At 40.4% G+C, this 20,391-nt stretch overlaps 1 protein-coding gene across 2 annotated transcripts; it reads right to left on the bottom strand.

Moving 5' to 3' along the window:
- Positions 1–960: 960 nt before the first annotated feature.
- Positions 961–12,949, bottom strand: isl1a (ISL LIM homeobox 1a). 2 transcript variants are annotated; one of them, XM_067600067.1, is made up of 6 exons: positions 12,812–12,949; positions 12,290–12,479; positions 10,978–11,237; positions 9,548–9,834; positions 8,719–8,886; positions 961–7,032 (listed from the first exon to the last, which is right to left on the bottom strand). In XM_067600067.1, the coding sequence occupies exons 1-6, from the start codon at positions 12,837–12,839 to the stop codon at positions 6,916–6,918; spliced, it is 1,050 nt and encodes a 349-aa protein (XP_067456168.1). In that variant the 5' UTR covers positions 12,840–12,949; the 3' UTR covers positions 961–6,915. The 2 variants fall into 2 exon arrangements, with proteins under 2 accessions (XP_067456168.1, XP_067456169.1); XM_067600068.1 differs by having other exon boundaries at positions 9,548–9,831.
- Positions 12,950–20,391: the final 7,442 nt, after the last annotated feature.

Here is a 20,391-nt window from a genome sequence, read left to right as displayed (position 1 = left end):
CAGATGTCTGGTAGAGGAGACGAAATGAAGACTGGTTGAGCAGGATGAGCCGGGTTGTAAAATCCTTCACGGAACTGGCTGACTGTCTTGGGCAGGATGGATGAGGCAAAGGAAGGCCAACACGCTCCACTACCATGACCATAACTTTCGAGAAATTTGCCCTAGACAACTGGCATGGATTATGTCTGGTATATTTTCTGGCAAAACTTCATACATGCTCCCAGTATTGAGAGTAAGGGGGCCTCTTATCTGTGCTGCCCATTGGAACAATGGAAACAGGTAATTTCTGAACACTTTAAACAACCAGTTTATTTGTGTTTATATTACTCAGTATTATGACTGCCACTAGCTGCCATTTGTGACTGCATTGAATTACCTATTTAAGCTATAGCCTTCTACAAAAGTTACATTCTTGTTTTCAAGCAAGTTGTCTTATATCTAAAGGTGTTTTCACACCTGCACTTTTTAGTCCATTTGAATCAGACTCTGGTTCAGTTTCCCCCCTTTGGAGGATTCATTTGAGTGCAGACCAAAATAACCATACCAAGATCCTTTAAAGGAGGTGGTCTCAGTTGCGGTGCGCTCTGGTAAATGTTCAGCCGGGATCAACAATTTTCCTGGACTATTCTGTGTTTTCTTGCTGGAGCTATTGTCAGTCTGGACATGACTTTAGGGTCAGTAATTTCCCAGTTACTTTATGCCTCTAGTAATGTAAAAGCAGATGTACTGCAATAGGACGTAGCCAGACATTAGAGGACTTAGAGGACAGAGTCTAACAGCATTACACTTTTCACCTCTAGGTAAATTCTGGAGTTTCCACTGCTCTATTGAATTATGAATTATGATTCTTGCCTGTCCAGATCAAAGGCAGAAGAGACTCAAAACTTCATAGGAAGGAGGCGTTGGAGGATGGATCAACTGTGCGACTTTGAAAGGAAACAATTTTCCTTAATGTCCCTAATGTCAACAAAGTAAGTATTCTTTTAACCATGCTAATGAAGATTCCCAAACCTTTTAATCCAAAACATTACAATTGCCAAACCCTAACCAAGTAATTTTGGTGTCTCAATGCAACTAAACATCAACCATATTGGTGGCAGATGAGAAAACTGTCATACAAACTTTAACAAACATTCTTGTAAGAGAGATTTGTTTTTGAACAGTTTTGGAAAGCACTGTTCCTACTGATAAGGGCATCAGAAAATGCTTATCTGGGTCATTTTTTAAACGGAAATAAAAACATACATGGAGGACCTTTTGAAATAGTGCCTAATTACAAAGAAAGGGATCAGCAAGGCTGGTTGCAATGATATATGATATATTTAAGGATTGCCAATATAAAAAATCCAACTGATAACATGTAAAAGTGGGAAACTTATTTGCAACATGGTCTCAATATGTTAAAGACTGCTCTGATTATGGCTAATCGCATGGGTTCCTCATTGGTCTGGTTATGAGGTGCAGAGTCAAGACCAGTTTGTCTTGAGAGGAACCTTATATTGTCATCCAAATTGTGCAGATTTGGAAGAAAAATAATACATTTATGCTGCCAAGGGCAGATGATTTCCCTTTTGATGCTGAATTCATGTTTCAAGGCCATCTTGTTTCACATGCCTAATGATGAACAGGTTAATATGAAATCACAATCATTATGTTATAACCACATTTACAGCCTACAAGCCTTACGACATCACAATTAAAATGGAAAGAAGAGGATGCTGCAGTAAGTCAGTGCCTTTGGTTTTGATTTGAGTGATGAGGATGGACAATCCTCAGGGAAATCAGTGATGTAAAGAGGAGAGAGAAGTTTCATTTGCCTTAATTCTATTCTGTTAAGTCACCATCTGCAACACTACTGATATTTTTTACATCTGAACTAGAAAGCTGTTGAATACAGTCACTAACAGGGGGATGTTTTCCATCTGTTATGTGCCTGTTGTGCCAGATCTAATCAAGATAACCAGTGGATATCAGCTGCACTATGTAACCCCAATATGCATCACTCAAATTACTGCAAATGAAAAACATTTTGCCCATCTTCAAATGGATGTGTGGGGAGTCAATAAACTGAAAGAGAAAGCCTTCATATAGCGTAAAAGCTGTTGTGAATGACAGCTGCTGCTGATAATCAGACATTAATCTCTACTCTGCTGTGTGAAATTGTTGCCATAATGCCACATTTGGATAAAAACATATCTTTCGGGTGCCTGTACATGTTTTAATGGTTGTTAAGTGTAGGGTGAAAGCAAAACAGACAAGAAAAACATACATAGAAAGGGTGCCATATGGGTGCATAGGTGCACTGTGCAGTATGTTGTTACCCTGTTCTGGGTAGGAGGCAAAAGGTGCAAAATGCACTGAATCTTGACACCAAAATTACAGTGTATTGCTGGATTGCCAGTAACATTCCCCCTACTGCACCTCTCCACAAGGCGAGACATGGTAATACCAGACAGATAGGCAAAGTGTGTGTGGCATTTTCCTCACTGTGGCCACCAGCAACACACTCGTACCAAGATATAGCCCCCTGTCCTTGCTCATTTTGAAAACTTGTTCAGAGCTTTCCAGTCTGTTCCAGCATGCTGTCAAATCTTGTCTTTTGATCATACAAATTTGTTTTGTGCTCACTCAACAGCATTGTCAAATGAAAACACTGACAGTGTCTTTATTGAAATGGATTCATAAAACCTAAAAAGAAGAAAACTGAAGATTTTGAGCAATTCCATCAACTAATGAAAGATCTTTTGTATTGATCATTGAATTTAGCGTCTGGTGTGAGTTTCCCCATTGCAAACTGATACAGGTGGTACTATTGGTGGTAACCTCCCTTCATGGTCACCACCTGAATTTCAACAGGACATTGTGTTTGCCCTCTTTTTCGGAAACAAATCCAGTACAGATGTCATCCTTTATCCATATATTGTACATTAAAGTACCTGCTATAAAGGACATTTGCTTTAATTCCTTTTTTCAAGAAATGATAATCTCCATCTGAATGTACTTGTATTTTTATACAGAAATCAATTTCACATAGGATGTAGAGTAGTCATGCTATCTACGATAAAGACAAGTGTCGCTGTTGTTGCAGAGCAAACACTAGTCAACAGTATTGTATTCAAATGTTTTCTCTTTCTATTTTCTACTAAAAACATCTACAATGTATAGCTCTCTGGATAAAGGCAGACCAGTGGAAATTTGCCAACTCATTTTCAGTAACAATTGGACACGCTATTAACAAATATGCATGCTATCCTCATGAAAGTATGAGATTTAAAAAGGATGGCACACTATCACAGAGGTAGTGAAGCACTGGGAGACAGCCTCAGACAGTTGTTACACTTGAACTCAAGCAGAATTCAAACATATTTTCAGTTTGTCATTGTTTCCAATACCTTGCAGTATTACTGAATAGACTTCAGTGATTGACTGCTGTGTCCTCATTTTTGACTTCGTAGAATATGCTTTGCTTATAATCCCAGATGAAGGCCAGCAGCAGTTGGCTTTCTTTTGTTCAGTAATTTCAAGCACTCTTTCACAAGGCATACATCAGTTCTGGAAAAAATGAAAAATCAAAAAACCCTCTAAATTAAGGGAATTAAAATGATAAAATGAATGAAAAATGTCTTTAATCTAGTTATTAGCAGCCTTTTTTTCCCATCATGCAACATCATTTGTATTTCATTGTATCAGCTTCAATAAAGATAACATGACAAAAGCATTTTATTTCCTGGTGTTCCCTCTTTGAACAGTTCATGGTTTATGCTCAATTCTTGGAGAGGAAGAAATGCTTTGAAAACATTTATGGTGTGTTCAATGCCCTGTCTTAGCTAATTAAGCAGTTGTTTGGGTCTTAGTCAACTTAAACATTTGTAGTCAATTTCTATTGTTGTGTATTGTCTTTATGGCAAATGAGCCATTTGTCAATAGTTATAGCTGGAAAATGATAGCCATAAGTATTCACAAATAGAATGTAGTCTTTACATATTCACAATACATGCTCGATTTAAAGAGAGCCCCCTTGAGTGTATTTACCTTCAGAGGGACAATGTTCCTGGAGACACAATTTGGCAGTTTTTGTTTTTTTTTCTTTTAAATCAGCAACTCAGTAAGTCAAAAAAATCTTACAACTCTTAGTCAACTTTGGCTGTAAATTCAGTTCCAGGTAAGATGCTGTGAAGTGTGGTTTCTGCAAATCTGAACTGACGTCACTGAGCAAAGTAACAGTCCTCTCTCTGTCTTTTCTGGATCTCAGTGAACAATCTCAAACTTGTGGAAATGACGTGTCTGCATTAACCAAATTACAGATTTTCAGTGAGAACCCTTAGTTTTAAGGTTTCAGAGGAGGACGGTGAACCTTCAGTTCTATAACCCTATCAGCATAGACATTTACACACACACACACACGCAGAAACTACAGTTTTAACAGTAAAGCTTGGTTTTTGACACATCAAAACATTACCTGGTCAGATTTGAGTGTTTTTTTAGAGATATAATATTTCCTGCTTATGAGGTTGACACAGCTCTTACAGATCCTCACACAATAACCAGCTTTATAAAAAGTAAAAATTAAATGGTTGTGGTACTTGCGGGATATTTTTTACATCAGTAGGAATGGTTAAAATGGCAAGCAAGGTCTGTGCAGCCTCTCAAATCTTAACACCCTCATCATGAAATTGTGACTTCAAATATTCTTATAGCAATAAATGTTTGTTATAGCTGAAGAGTAAGAAAAGCAATTTCTGACAAAGTTTTGATGCAAAAAAATTTAAATCCCAACAAATGCATTATTCTTGTAACAAATGGGATCAAAACGTCAGACACTTCCATTCTAAACTAAACATTTGTTTAATATTTCTGTCTATGTCTATCTCAGATGTTTGATGGCCAAAAGCCACAGAGCCAGGAATATCTGTCGGAAGTTATTTCATTTTAGATTTATCTTAAAACACAAAAAAATGTTGTGATCATATAATTGTGCTTGCAGTCACAGCCTAGTCGCCAGAATAAAACGTTGGCAGTTTACGTTACTGCAAACCACAGACACGTTGAATATCTACGTTTCAACACGTGAAATACGTAGCATATTAACATTTCAACAAAACGTATCACATCAACATTTCTACAAAACGTAGCATATTAACATTTCAACAATACGTATCATATCAAAATGTCAGCAAAACGTATCATCTCAGTATTTCTACAAAACGTATCATATCAAATTGTCAACAAAACGTATCATATCAACATTTCCAAAATACGTATCATCTCAACATTTGTAGTGACGTAGTTCACATGCGATCTGTATGAGCTGATCTTTCCCCCGGGGGGAGGAGGGGCAAATGGATGGTAAGGAAGTTTCTTGGAGGCAAGTTGGAAGTCAGCAGAGAGCACGGTTCGAGACCATCTCGAAACAAATGTCCGCTTCCCGTTTCAACCGACAAAAGCGGGTGGGTGTTTTTAGCGAGACGTCAGGACATGTGCAGCCGTTTTTCTGGCGAGAAAACCGTGTGTTTTTCGTGAGACATCGGCCGTTTTTATTTTGATTTTGATTTTTTATTTTAACTCAAACCAAGACCTTTCCCTAACCCTAACCAAGTGCCTAAACCTAACCAGACCTTAACCACAGCGTTGTTACACCATAAAACATCATTATTCAAAGGGTAGAAATGTTAATGTGCAACGTTTGTAGAAGTGTTGATATGATACATATTTCACGTGTTGAAACATATATATTCAACGTTTCTGTGGTTTGCATAGACGCTCAATGCCAACGTTTTCTTCTGATGACTGGGTTGCCAGTCTCCATTGTGTTGGAATTTTCAAACTCTGTCATGTAAAAATGAGGTCAGATCACAGCATTACAATCAAGATGATGACGTGGTTGTTAACATCTCTTGAATCAAATTCATCTGTTTAAAAATAATCTAATTTCAGAATCAGACTTTATCACTTTTTTCAAGAAAATAAGAGGTCAGCAGCCTTGTTAAGATTAAGCTGTTTTGCAGTATTTGTTCTAAAGCAGGTAGGCAGCAAAAACTGAGACAGCACCTGCACCAACTTGAAAACTAATTAACCACAGCCAACAATCCACCCAGCCATCTGATGTTCCACCTCGTGGGAATATTGACAAACAGAAAAATCCCTTTAGATACAATAAAACTCTCCTCATTGTCCTATTTTGTAAATCATTAAAGAAAACATGAGACATTAAATTTGCAATAGAAAATCCACAAACCAAACTACATTCTTTTTTGTTTCTTTTTACTTCAGTTAAGAAAGTTACACAAAAGGTGGCAAATTTGTCGACAATAAATAATAAATAATTTTTGTTGCACGGGAACAAACAAACATTTTCTTCCAGGGCTAACTTTAACTTAATTATACACATCTTTGGGAAAGAAAAAAAATATTCTCGGACGGACACTAACTCACACAAATGTCCCACGAAGCTTGTGGCAAAATAGAGGTATACCTTGTTGCAAATGCTTTAGTACTTGGGTCATGATGGAATCGTGTAATTAGATGAAGAAAAGCAGTGCCGTCCCCCTCCAAAGGTCTATTGTAATGATGAGGTGCCTTTACCGAATTAAAAAAAATCACCGGTCATTTTTTATTCAAAGTAGCGCACAGCATTTCGAGAGTGCAGGGTTTAGATTTTTCTCCTACTCAGAGGTCCCATTTATCGATGGAGTCAGGTTCATGTCTTCTCTTTTGGCAAAACTATAACCAGGCGTGTGAACAAGCGGCACCGGTCATGATGACGCATATGTCTGGATGGACACAGGAGTGGGTCGCTGCGGTAAAATCCCATGATTGTCTTCACAGTGTCAAAATACAACCAGGAGTTGTTTGGTGCAGTCGGGAGGGATGGGATGAACAGGGGCGGTTTGTTCAGTCCGTCCATGCGACCTCTACTCATGCCTCGATGGGGCTGGATACCATGCTGTTCGGCGTGTCTGGAAGCTGAGACGACATGGACGCTACCTCGCTGCCCGTCGAGTTCGAACCCGGCCCCCCTTCCGAGAAACTGACCTGCAGAGCACAACAAACAACGGTCAGAAACATCTGGAAACACAACAGAGGAGTGTGTGCCATGGCTTGAAACGCAAATTATTTTTCTCTCCAGGAGGGATGGAGGCTGCACCGAGAAGCTGGGCAGATAATAGCGCTATATGGATACACGCATTTCAAGGATCATACCGCTTCTTCTACATGCTTTAATTCATTTACAACATCATTGCCCAGTACTTCCAAAGCATGCCGAAGGCCACTGCAGCCAATTATTTCACTAGGTATAATTACCCATGAAATTGAAGTTGAAAAGATATGTAACTTTAATTGTTTGAGTTTAATTGTCACATCTGTCAAAGTTTGATTAACAATGATTAATGTTATTAATTGTACATTAATTGCACATTGATTTGTACTGCAATGCAAAGGAACACTAATCACTAATCACTATAATAAAAGCAGACCTGATGTTTGCTCTGATGGATTATCTGTCTTATTGAAGATTCAAGTCTATGCGTCTAATTGTTTCGTAAATTAAAAAACAGTGGCAACCTAGAAGGTTGGAAAATAACATCGAAACTTGTGGGGTAAAAAAGAAAAAATAAACACCATAGATTCTGACCACGAAGTGAGCTCAGCTAATCGGGTAGTAGGAATGTTCTGCTGGGGATAATACCTTAATTATGGACATGTTTTATTTAGCCATAGCAGAGATCTTAACCCTGGTTTTCAACTAAATGAAATAGTTCTCCATCGTTATCTTGGTCCTTAACTAACACTGTTTTCCAAACAAAGTTCAGCTTTCCCCGCCACCCAAGATCACATGAATTAGTTGTCATATCCCTGTCCGTGTCAAACATGCTAATAATCCACTTCTATGGCGGAGGAACGCCTGCAGCGTCCGCGCCTCTACATTGGAGCTAATTTCAGGAGATTTCAGGAGTCTGTGTCATGATGTATTTGATGGGTCACTCCGGAGGAAATAAATACAATGGGATAGAATACATTTATCTCTAAAATTTTAAAAGCCATCAGTGGGCCTGTGGCCTGTTTTCTCACTTGGAGCATCACTGAGTGAACAGTCCCCTTTTCCGAGAGTGTTCTAGCCAAAATACAAACAGGCCTATCTGTAAGAATATACATTTAATCGAAAACTAGTGAACAAGATTTGACGGTTAGATGACTGACATCAGTAGTCTAGGATGCTCAAAATCCACAATGTAAACCAATTGTAACGGCTTCATTAAAATGAGCACAGATCTTCCTATTCTGCTCTGTCAAAAAAACAAACAAACAAATAAAACCTGTTCGTATTCTCTTGGGGAAAAAACAACTATTTGCTTTAGACCATATTGGGGGGGGGGGGGGGCATCTGTCCCGACATGAACCCATTCTGTCATTTTAGATGTGATAATGCGCATCTTCATACCAACGGAGAAATTATGACTGAATAACAAAGGAATGGAGAAAAAGCTCCTCCATGGAAGGCCAGTTTCATGAAAAGTGTAAATTGTGGTTTGAATGCAGATCAAATTCCTTAAAATACCTTTCCATACGGATAAAAATATATTTGTCTGCAGGAAGGAAGCACTGAACATCGAATGTTAACAATGCACTGTCTAATAAGCTCGTTGTTGTATATTATAAGCAAATAAATACACTTAAAGAATGCGTTGCTTAATTACTTAGTGAACAAAAACAACGCACCAGTTGCTGGAAGGCCGGTTGGTCGATGTCGCTCTGCAGCGCGAAGTCGCTGAGGACCTTCCAGGGCGGCTGGTAGCTCTGCACCTCCACCGGATTTGCCTGGATGCCGCCATCGTGCCTCTCTGGACTGGCCGCCACCATCGGGGTGCCTGTCATTCCCTGGATATTCTGCAAGAACACCCTTCGTGGTCAGCACCCAGAATATTCCTACACATCTTTCACTGTGGGTGATCAAAGATGATGCAGTGTGGGTGGCTGGGTGTGGTTGTGTGTGTCTGTGTGTGTCTGTGTGTGCACGCGCGTGTGTGTTGGGGGGAGGGGGTCGTCTGAAATTGATTCCACCAGTCAATCAGCAGAACACTCAATAAATAAGTAGGCTAAATAAACAAAGACGTAAATACACAGAAACATGAAAATAACTTACTGGCGCTTTTGCGCAGGTGTGCTTGACATCACAGCTCTGTGTGAGCGTGATAAAAAAGCTCCAGGCCTTCATCATGTTTCAGTGTATGCGCGCATCCCTTTATATAAACATTTGGAACCTTACATCGCCCCTGTCAGATACTCTGGGAAAAGTTAGTGCTGGGGCTTTATAAATAATAGACTACTTTGCAAGCGTAAATAAAGGATACCTTAAATTTACTCAGGGGTTAAACATCTTGATTAACGGTGTAAGAAAGGGAGAGAGTTGCAACATTTAGGGCTTGTCTATTGTCTAAGAACAAAATACATACATTTTGTCCTACTGTAGCCTGTTCATAATCAGCATAATGTGAATATGAAATGTTCAAGTTCAGTCAGGCTGCTGCAGCCTGCTTCGTCCTCTTACCGTCTTGTCATTGGGCTGCTGCTGCTGCAGCTGCTTCATCAGCAGGCTCCTCTTCTTGTCTTTGCACCGCTTGTTCTGGAACCAGACACGGATCACCCGCGGGCTGAGGCCAGTCATCTCCACCAACTGCTCCTTCATCAGGGCATCGGGCCTCGGGTTGGCGTTGTAGCAAGTTCGCAGCGTGTGCAGCTGCTTCTCGTTTAGTACAGTCCGGACCCGGGTGGTCTTCTCCGGTTGTTTGTGGACGTGAGGCCGCAGCGCGGGCTGTCGGGCCGAGATAGGTTCTGCTGTTGAGAAAGGACGGGAAAACAGCCCAGAGAAGGCAACATCAATTTATCTGTCACAAGCCCAGATAAAGATGAGGACAGACTGCTGTATCTGGACGGACAAGTTACAAGATTTATAGAAGAATAGCCATAGCCCACAACTCACGATGCACAACTTTTGCCAATTATGAGTCTGTTTTAATTGTTCTGAAAACTTTACTGGCGTAGTAATAGACTACTTTCCAAACACAATGTTGCTAACATTATAGGCTTGATCCTATTAAAGATCATATCCAAGCATTTTTGTAAAATAGCCACAACCACATGGCGTTTGTCCATTCTACTTAAAACAGTCCTGAGTTAAATGTCTTCTAAATATGACCACATGTCATGATTTCAGGAGAAGGATTTGAATGTAGAAGAACAGCGCAGCTCTGGTCGACCTACTGACTCATCTGATCCAAGGTCATAAAACCACCAGACCAGATGGAGATACGGCAGGGCAGGCTAGCCTACTCTTTACTAGAGAAAACATCTAACCCGTCACAGACAATCAGAGCATTGTGCAGCATTTCTAGTTTGACCATACGTGTCCCGTATCCACAGCAATGGTCTGCATTTATCCTCCAGCAGTGATAACCTGTATAGGCTATTTCTAACAGCAGCGCCAACTAAATCTAATCTACCGAGACTAGCCTGACTGGTATGTAGAAAAGGAAATCCAAAAGACAACAAATATCTAGGCTACAGAAGCAGAAACCAGTACCAGTCCAACAGAAAACACCAACGTTATGAACACACACAAATATGTACACAGAAAAGCTCCTCTTGTGAGTTATGGCACCAAGAGCAGCTTCTCCGCGACGGAACGGCGTTTAGCCAACATCAAAACGTAGATGAAACATGGCCAGTAAATCACCCTTACATTACATTCTGTGTCTCAGTGCGCCTCGACAGAAATCAGTTGCAATGTGGAATACAAGAGATGCAGTTTTAAAAAGTTATCATGAAACATCTGAGTCTAACTCGGAGAGACAGTTTATGTTTAAGGAGCAGCTGGACAAAATCCAACTACGGAAAAAGGCTTTGAAAAAAGAAAAAGTCGATTTCAGCTAGCCTTTACCTGCAGTAACCTGTCCTGTCTCCCACTCCCCGGGACTTTACCTGCCATCTGCAGTGGTCTGGCGGGGTGCAGCGGACTGAGCGGGTCTCCGGGGCCCAGGCTGGCCCGCTCCACCACATCGTGATCGGCCCGGCAGAAGAGCCCGTCTTCCCGCAGAGCGAACTCGTCCCCTGGGATTAGCTGCCGGCTGCAGGCCACGCAGCGGAAACACTCGATGTGGTACACCTTGGAACGGGCCCTCATCACGAAGTCGTTCTTACTGAAACCGATGTTGCATTTAGCGCATTTAATCCCATACAACCTGTGGGACAGACAGACAGACAGACAGACACACACACACACACACACACACACAAGGGGTCCGATCAGTTTGACTGCAGGCAGCTCAGGCACAAATCTAGCCTAATGATAACATCTATAGGCTGTAGTAACCATAGAAATGACACGATCGATAATTTGGCTTGATAATAACCAATATATATAATAATAATTGTAATTATAATTGCAATCTTAATATTAATATGAATAATAATGATAATAAATGTTGGTTTCCAGTAAGCTAAGTTACTGACATTTCTATATAGACAAATAAACATTATTTGTTTCTGTGAAACGATATTTCCATTTTGAAAAAGCGAGCAATGATGATGATGAAGCTTATTATTATTATTATTATTATTATTGTTATTATTATTATTATTATTATTATTATTACTACTACTATTATTGTCATATTAGCAACAGCGGTGGCATTCGGCATAGGCCCATATGACACAGGCCTACCTTGTGAAAATTCTAGTGGTTGTTTTTCTGAACGATGTTATATATTTGTATCGACATTGTGCATTATTTTGTCATAAGTTGTAATCTAATAATTATTCTCGTGTTGTAATAACAACCCCAAATCAGTGAGTAATGTATAGGCTGTATGATTTAAAAAAAAAAAAAAAAACTCAAGTCAGGATGTTTTTTTTAATGATTTTGTACATGTCCATCTGTCACAAAGCAGGACTTATAGGATGCTACGCTGATCGGAATCATTGATTAAAGGCCTGATGTGCATTGTTACAGGTTTTTAAAATGCATGTGATGGAAACATAATAGCCTACAATGGCATACTGACATATCTTATGAGGATGCACTACATCAAGTTGTTGTAGCAATAAAGATGGTTAATCACAATATTTAAAATCATGTTAGCCCACTGAAATCAGAACTCCTTGTGACTTGAATCTGTCCGAATATTCTCATGTAAATATTTTACAATAATAATTCCAATCGCCATGCAGCTCCAGCTCCGGTCGTGTATATCTGAAGGGGGTCGTCCCGTTCGTCCCGTCCCGGCCATCCTACCTGATGTAGTCCCGTTTACAGTAAGTCTTTCCGTCCCTGACGAAGCACGTGCAGGACTCGTCCAGGTACTGACTGCACTCGGCACATTTGAGACAGGCGGCGTGCCACTCCAGGTCCGGGGAGACCCGCAGGATGTACTGGTCGTGGATCTGGTTCCCGCAGCCAACGCACAGAGACACCAGCCGCTTCTCTAGAAGAACAGCACGAGCAGGACACATTACACACACTGTCCACAGCTGTTCGCTGATTAAAGTAGACTCATCCAATAATGTACCAAATGGCTTTAAAATAATATGATGATGATTATTAATAGGTTATTATTATTATTGTTGTTGTTACATTGCCTGAAAAAAGTCTATAGCTAACATCCGTTGACTTAAAGCTTTTCTGACACTTCTATAAAATGCAGTATAGGCCATGAAAATATGTTCTGTATACATTCATCACAATACAACTAAGTCAACTCAAGTTGGGAAGAATTTAGTTCCAGAATCGCATCCCATCACCGAACGAGTGTCTTACTTTTCGGCGGATCCCCCATGTCTCCCATGTCCACAAAGTAAGGCGATATGAGGTCCACTGTCACAGCGGGCTGCAGCGCATGGAAGCCTGGATGTGTCCTCCGCTGCCGGGCTGCCGGGCCAGGGGCTGCGCTGTCCAGCTCGGAGAGGGAGTGTGTGTGTGTGTATGTGTGTATGTGTGTTTCTTCCCGGTGTGTATAGAGCTCTGATCCTGACAAGCGGTGGGGTTGACGTAGGACAGCAGCACGTCATCTGCATGAGCAGCTGATTGGCTCTGCCCCCCCCCCCCCCCCCCCCCACCACCACCACCACCACCACCACCACCACACACACACACACACGCGCGCGCGCACAAACTGGAACACTTAGTGCTGCAAATCATTTGTTTTTCAGTTTTTCTTGCCATTTTCTGTCTGTCTTATTCCTCGGTCTGCTGGTGCTGACTGGGTTGTTTTTTTACATGGTCACATAAAGGAAAACATACACTTCATCTGTCCCTTTTACTGGACATGGAGCAGGCCATAGAGGAAAATTCCTGGACATGCACTCCTGAACATGGACATATAGGAGTATATGGACTAGTACCGATTAAAGGTTTCTTTGTGCTGCTGACAGATGGAAACCTTTTATCGCCACAATGTGAACTTTTCATAAACTCAGAAAACAGCCTTGTTTTAAGCTCAATGACAAGGCGTTTTTGAGGGAATGCTTTAAAAGCGAGCCTGAAACGTTTTGGAGAATTTTCTAAACACCTAGAGGAACATCTAATCCTTCAACCTAACGAAAAATATCACCAAAACGGCAAAGTTGCAACGGTTTGTCAGCAGAGATGGTGTAAGCCCTGAATCAGAGCGGTGACAGGCCAGGCCCCGCAGCAGCAGCTCTGACACACACCAATACGCCCTCTTGTGTTAGTAATCTACTAACGCCAGAAACACACAGCAGGAGCAACAACAGCAGCAGACAGAGAACACCCACAGCATGTCTTTTCAAACAGACTTATGGTTGAAAGTAAAAGGAATATGTAGAGTCTGAGCAGTGATGATGAAACAATGAAATTAAACTTTGCCGCCACCGGCAGACAGCAATAACTGTTGTTTTTTTCTTGTAGTCTAAACACAAATGTCAGTCTTTATAGGTTATGTGTTAAAAACACACTTAAACCAGAATTAAGTGATGTGTCAGACTTTCTTGCCATACTTTTATAGTCTATTTTCTATGGTGAAAAGTTGACAAACCTACTAAATTATTTTTATCAAATTTTATTACTGCCATCCTTACAGACTGATGCTATGCAACCAAATGAATTTAATGTGAAAGACTAATCCAAATCCAAAACATTTCCAAAGATACTGAAAGAGATATGTATAAAAGGATGCAGAAAGCTTATGGAATATTTCCATTATGGTGCAGCCATAAAAATATGGAGTCTAGATGGGCTCCAATAGCTATTTGATATGTCTGTCTGATTGATTATTCGACGGACTGTAGATAGAAAAAATGAACTTAAAACTGATAAAGTTATAATCTGTTGTAAGATTCCCTTGTAGCAACGCCATGTTACGCGTCGGAATATGTTGTCAGGAGGGGCTGCCCAAGAGCCGTGCATGCGCACGACAGTGACCTGCGCGTATTAATGTTTAGAAAAAAACAGCTGATATATATTTTATTTTCTATAGTCAAATCTGACATTTGTGTGAGAATAATATTATAGATAAATAATATAGATATTATCCATATGATGGATGAAATATAAAACCTGTAACAAGCGCAGCTGCTATTGATTTGGTTTAAAACTGCAAAATTTAAAAACAAAAGATCTTAAACATATATTATAATAATGATGATGATGATGATGATGATAATAATAACAATAACAACAATAACAACAACAACAACAACAACAACAACAATAATAATAATAATAATAATAATATGTGGTATGTTATTATTCCTCATGAATCAGCACCTCCTCAGTACTTTCTCTGCGCACAGCGTGTGGGTTAGTTGTTTCTCTGTGCACACAAGGGTACAGAGATTCCGTTTCTACAATATGAGAAAACGCTGGATTTACAGGACAAAATACCACGAGACAGTGTAAATTCTGCATAAATACAGCCTCACTCTCACGACTGGACGCCATGTCCCTTTTCTCCATTAGGCGTGTTTTTAGTGCTCAGGCTACAGTAGTGTATGTAGTTAGCTTGTTAGATTATTAGTTAGTTCTGTGATTATGATGAACTGTAATGATCTTACTGCTCAGCCAAATGTCAGAATCCATCAAACTAACTGATGACTCAAGAAATATTCTAACTGTTGTAATAAAACGTTGTTTTCATTGGTAAGAGGGTCTTTCCCCTAAATTCAGTTCTGCTCCTGAACAACCACTTTGACTGGTCCTCATAGAGATTTTTGGGTAACAGACCAGTGAAGCTTCACTGAGTGGTGCATCAGGGCCTCATGTATCACAATTAAACTAGAAAGCTTTCACAGACCCTGGAGTGAAAAAAACACATTAAGGACATATGACCAATGCATAAAACAAACCAGACACAAACAAACAAAACAAAACAGAAGAAACATGCAAATTGCCTTGCTGTTGCTAATTGAGGCTGCACAGATTGATTTCACCATACCAGAGCTGGGTGATACATCAGTAGACTATCTTATCGTCGAAACTGTCCTTACCAGAAGAAGCCCAACATTTAATTTTTTTGTTCAAACACCTTAAAGGTTATGTGTTTAGGTTTTTCTGTAGTTCAGTTGTCTCAGGAATTATTGTTTTCTGAAGCACACAAGAGCACAATTTACGTCCAGTGCAAACTTTCAGTGCCAATGCAGGAAGTAGCGTGTTTTTAGGCAGAAAGACAGAGTGTGGAGGTTGAGATGATCGGGATTGACATATGGGAAACTGAAGTTTATGTCCTGTTACAACTTAATGTTTGTTTGTTTTTTTTTAAATGTAATCATGATTGTTTCCTAATCTTAACAATGCCATTGTTTCCATATTGTAAAAAAGAAATACAAAACATAATGTAGGGTTTTGCAAAATTGTGCAATAGAAATGTTTTATCTGGCAAAAACTTTGGAATAATGCCTATCTGCTCTCAATAATAAAGGTAAAAGTAACACATCATTTTCATCATCATGGAAGTCGAGTGTCGTTCTCATTATAATCCAAATATTTATACCTATTTGTCAGTATCATCCAACTCATATGGCATACTGCTATATCCTAATCGAATAAAATAGAATAGAATAGAAATGAGCAGAAATAAATTTATCAAATATTTATCATGTGCCAAAACCATCATATTTGATATTTGCTCATGTGATTTTCAGATATGTCACAAGTGAAATGTAAGACACATATATTCACCTGTAATGTCAAATATGAAATAGTATTTCACACATGAGAAACAGGCAACTTAACTCTTACAAAAGAGTAAATGAATGTGAGTTCATCATATGACAACTATTTAATGTGTGAACATTTTGCACCAGGCACACAAGGTTTTCAGACAATTCACGTCATTCAGTGAAAAGATTAATTTAAATTTGGAATGATTCATTAATATCGTGCACGGCACTATAACTGTGCTGTAATTTTTATTCTCCTGCTCCACTGGAGCAGTTGGGATTAAGGGCCTTGCATAAGGGAACTTCAGTGGTAATGAGGGAGGGGTAAGCGCTGCTTTTTCACTTTCCCCACCCAGATTTATCTTGCCAGTCCGGGGATTGAACTGATGACCTTGCGGTGAGAAGCTCCCTTCTCCAACCTTTAGGCCACCACTGCCCATAATAATAATAAGAATAGTAATAACAATAATTATTATAATAATTATTGTTATTGTATAGCCAGTTAATGCTGCTATGAGTGGTTGTTCAGGCCATGAAATGCAGGTCTGTGATGGGACACAAAATTCAGTCTCCTGCATGAAAGTCAGATGCACTTAATCCACCACCCGTCCTCCATGCTACTTTCTTCACTGGCACTGAACGTCAACACTGGACATAAATCTTCTGTTGCAGGGTAGTCCGATATGATTCCTTGGGATACGCGGCTGACCTATATAGACTGCTAACAAGAAAAATCATTCATGTCTGGATGTTACTATTCAAGATATGTGGGAGTTTTTGCAGGCTCTCATTAGATAATGAGCTATTGTATTGTCTGTGTTGTTGTTAACATATTAATGCATGAAAATGACACAGCAAAATTAATTCATGAATCCTTGTGAAATAGGTGGTGCTGGAAGCTTGGTGATCTAGAGTTTGTACCATCAACTCCTGTCTGATGACTGCAGATGCTGCATCTCTTTAGTGGAGTAGTTTATACTCCAGCACAGCAAGGTTATAGAAAACTGGATGGTGTGACACAGCTAATCTGGTTGCTTCCTCCGTATTTGACTTGCTGGGTCTTTGTTCCCTCAAAAGTCACCACTGGCCAGACCAACGATGGATTACCAACTGTGCAAAGCACAGCAAACTTGGTGCAAAACCGCACAATGCAAAGAGAGGAGGGGGTACTGGGGGTCAGTAGGGGCCCTCATTTTTGCCCAAGGGCCCTCTAGTAGGTGAATCCCATGGATGTATAAAGAGAACTGGATACAGCATCGGAGGCAGGCCAACGTTCATTCCGATGAAAGCTGCTCAGTGGCGCATGAAGTCAAAAAAGTTCAACTTCTTCTGCATTGCCTCCGCATTTGCAAGCAAGCGCACTAATGACTTTTGCCGGCAAAGCCAGCTACTTCCTGTTTAGCCCTCCAGCTAACTTGAATGGGGATAAAACAATTCAATCATGTAGCTCCTCTAGACTTGTGATCGGACCGAATGGATCAAATTCTGATAGTGAGACAAGTCATTTTGCAGGGGCTGTGATGCTCAAAAAAAATTATCCACTGATTTAGAGACGTCTCTTTCACAATGTAAGTCTATGGGAAAAAGTCTTTTTGGGCCCAATAGCATCATGTGATGCTGTAATTACACGGTTTTGCTGCTGTGTCAAATTGGCTTCACTGCCCGGCGCTGTTCCCAGGGGCTTGGTGAATCCAGCTTTGGTTCACACAGTTTGCATTTGGTCAACAGCAAATGCAGATTTTGATTTCCTCATTCAGAGGAGGAGGGGTGGATGGAGGCATTAACTACGATCGTCCCCTTAGCTTAACCCTGTGGTTATTATTGTAGCCATGACAATGAAGGTGGCCTAACCTTTTTCTCTAACCTTAACAAAGTGATCATTTTAACCCAAGCCATGATCTTCCCCTAAACCTAACCAAGTGGTTTTTGTGCTTAAACATAACCAGACCTTGACCACAGCATTGTCACATCATAAAACATCATTATTGTGATTTTGAACAGTTTTGGAAAGCACAGACACATGATGCTGTCCTGCTGATTACTGCCGATAGGGGCGCCAGATTAGAAAATGTTTCTATGTGTTGTTCTGAAGTCACATGGTCAAACAACATATTTGGGCATTTAATTTGGATACACACACTAGTATGGTAGCTTATGGTTAGCTTTTTTAAAAAATGCTATTTTGAACAAAGGTAATAATTGGATTATTTCAGCTGCAATCACATATTCATGACCATATTGTCTACATGCAAACTTAATTGTCTTCTCATTTATAAAGCACACATAAGCAGTGCTGCAATTCTGCGATCTTACATTTCCACAATTCTGTCTTATGTTTAGAATATAAAAGCACTAACAAGCTGGCCTTGACCTGAGTGACCTCACACTTTGTGCTCCTCCCTCCCAGTCCTCCTCATCTGTCAAGCCCTTCACTGTCCACTCAGGACTGATTAGGACATTTCAGCAGACAGCCACAGTCACAGGCGTAGGATGTGGCTGATGTCTGTCCTGTCCAGTGGCAGGGGAGGAGAGCTGCCTCCCCTGGGTGCCCCCTGTGCCCCACAGACCATATGGCCTGGCCTGGCCCCTCTAGATGGGCGAGCTGGTCCATGGACCACCTGAGGCAGCAGGAGCTCTCATAATCACTGGAGACAAGAGCCACTTGACACCAGGCTGACAGATGGTGCTCCAGCACTGCTGCTGCCCCGGACTGCTACTGCTCTTTGTGTATGTGTGTGTGTGTGTGTGCGTCTGTGTGTGCGTGCATGTGACACAAAGAGAGAGAGAGAGAGAGAGAGAGAGAGAGAGAGAGAGAGTGTGTGTGTGTGTGTGTGTGTGTGTGTGTGTGCATGCATGTACGTGTGAGAGGAATAGAGAGAGTGTGTGTGTGTGTGTTCAGATTGAGGCACAATAAGGGCGATGATGTGTCAGGGGCGGTTAAACGTGATGGTAGCAGCGCTTCTTCCTTTGTCTCGAGGGCAGCTGTAGCCCTGGGCCATGACTGCAGGCAAATTTCATCACATGTAAGGAGCAGAGGCTAAACAACAAATGAGCACAACACTGCTGAGTCCCACCTAAGTATACTGTCAAAAACTCAGCATTGACAGTTGCCAGTTTTGAAGGTGTTATTTAGATCAAAATTGTTCATTCAAAGTCAAAGCAAACTCGTTCATAAATATATTTTCTCTTCTAATTTTTGAATGACAAAACATCAGTATTGGACGATTGTGTGAAACCCATGATTACGTCTAAATGACGTTCTTTAAAATTATTACCTTCGACAATATCTTCACATTGTAAAGGTAAGGGACAGATTTAAGGTTAATGAAAAGGTCAACATGCTAGACACCTATCACCCACATCACTTCATACTTTTCACCATGCTACATAAAGGACACACTACTTCCTGAATTTGGAACTCGACATAGGCAGTGAAATTGTGTGGTGCTAACTGTTTGCCACATATGCTTGGCTACATTTCACTCAACATGTTCTTGGCAGACAGTTGGCTATCAGTCTAAATCAGTGATCAAAAAAATTAACCATTGACAATGGACATGTCCTATTGGCTTGAGGTTTTGAAATGCACAATAGCTATCCAATAGCAAGAGAGAAAAAAGAGCCATGGTCTGCGGTAGGGGGCTGAATACAAATACATTATTCGGCAAAGCACAAATGGTAGGTTTTTTCTGGATATTTGTTTCATACAAATATTTAAGAATTATTTGTTTTCGGGAAGAAAAGAAAAACATGTCAAATACCAGCATGCAGGTTACAAAGCTATCTCAGTCTCTCTCCTCTTCTCCATTGTTACGTCTATCAGGTCTCAACAAGGGGAGTCACATCCACCTGCTACATGACACACATTTCCTAATTTGGACATAACCCTCTGAGTTGGGGGTGTTCCCGAGAGATAAAGCTGACACATGCAAAGTGCTCCCAAGGGACTCTCCATAACCTGTTGTTCTCCTTCTCCTTTCCACAAAGTTAGGTTACAAAAAATAGGGAATAAATGAAAAGTGCAAAGCAATAATGGCCTTTGAAGTTCTTCCCTACACATTACATGTTGTGCTGTCTCTGTGTTATGGGTGTATAAATAGGTAGAGGTCTGTCTGCATCTATGACCTGGGGGACTCCAGTTCAAGACCTGGTGAAGGGGCCTCCTTTGTAAGGTAGTTTATTCATGAACACTTATTGTAACATTTTAATTTTCCAAAATTA

The sequence above is a fragment of the Thunnus thynnus genome, chromosome 2, assembly GCF_963924715.1.
Source record: "Thunnus thynnus chromosome 2, fThuThy2.1, whole genome shotgun sequence".
NCBI classification, from domain to species: Eukaryota; Metazoa; Chordata; class Actinopteri; order Scombriformes; family Scombridae; genus Thunnus; species Thunnus thynnus.
Note: the sequence above shows the minus strand (reverse complement) of the source record. Positions and strands in the feature narration are given on the sequence as shown.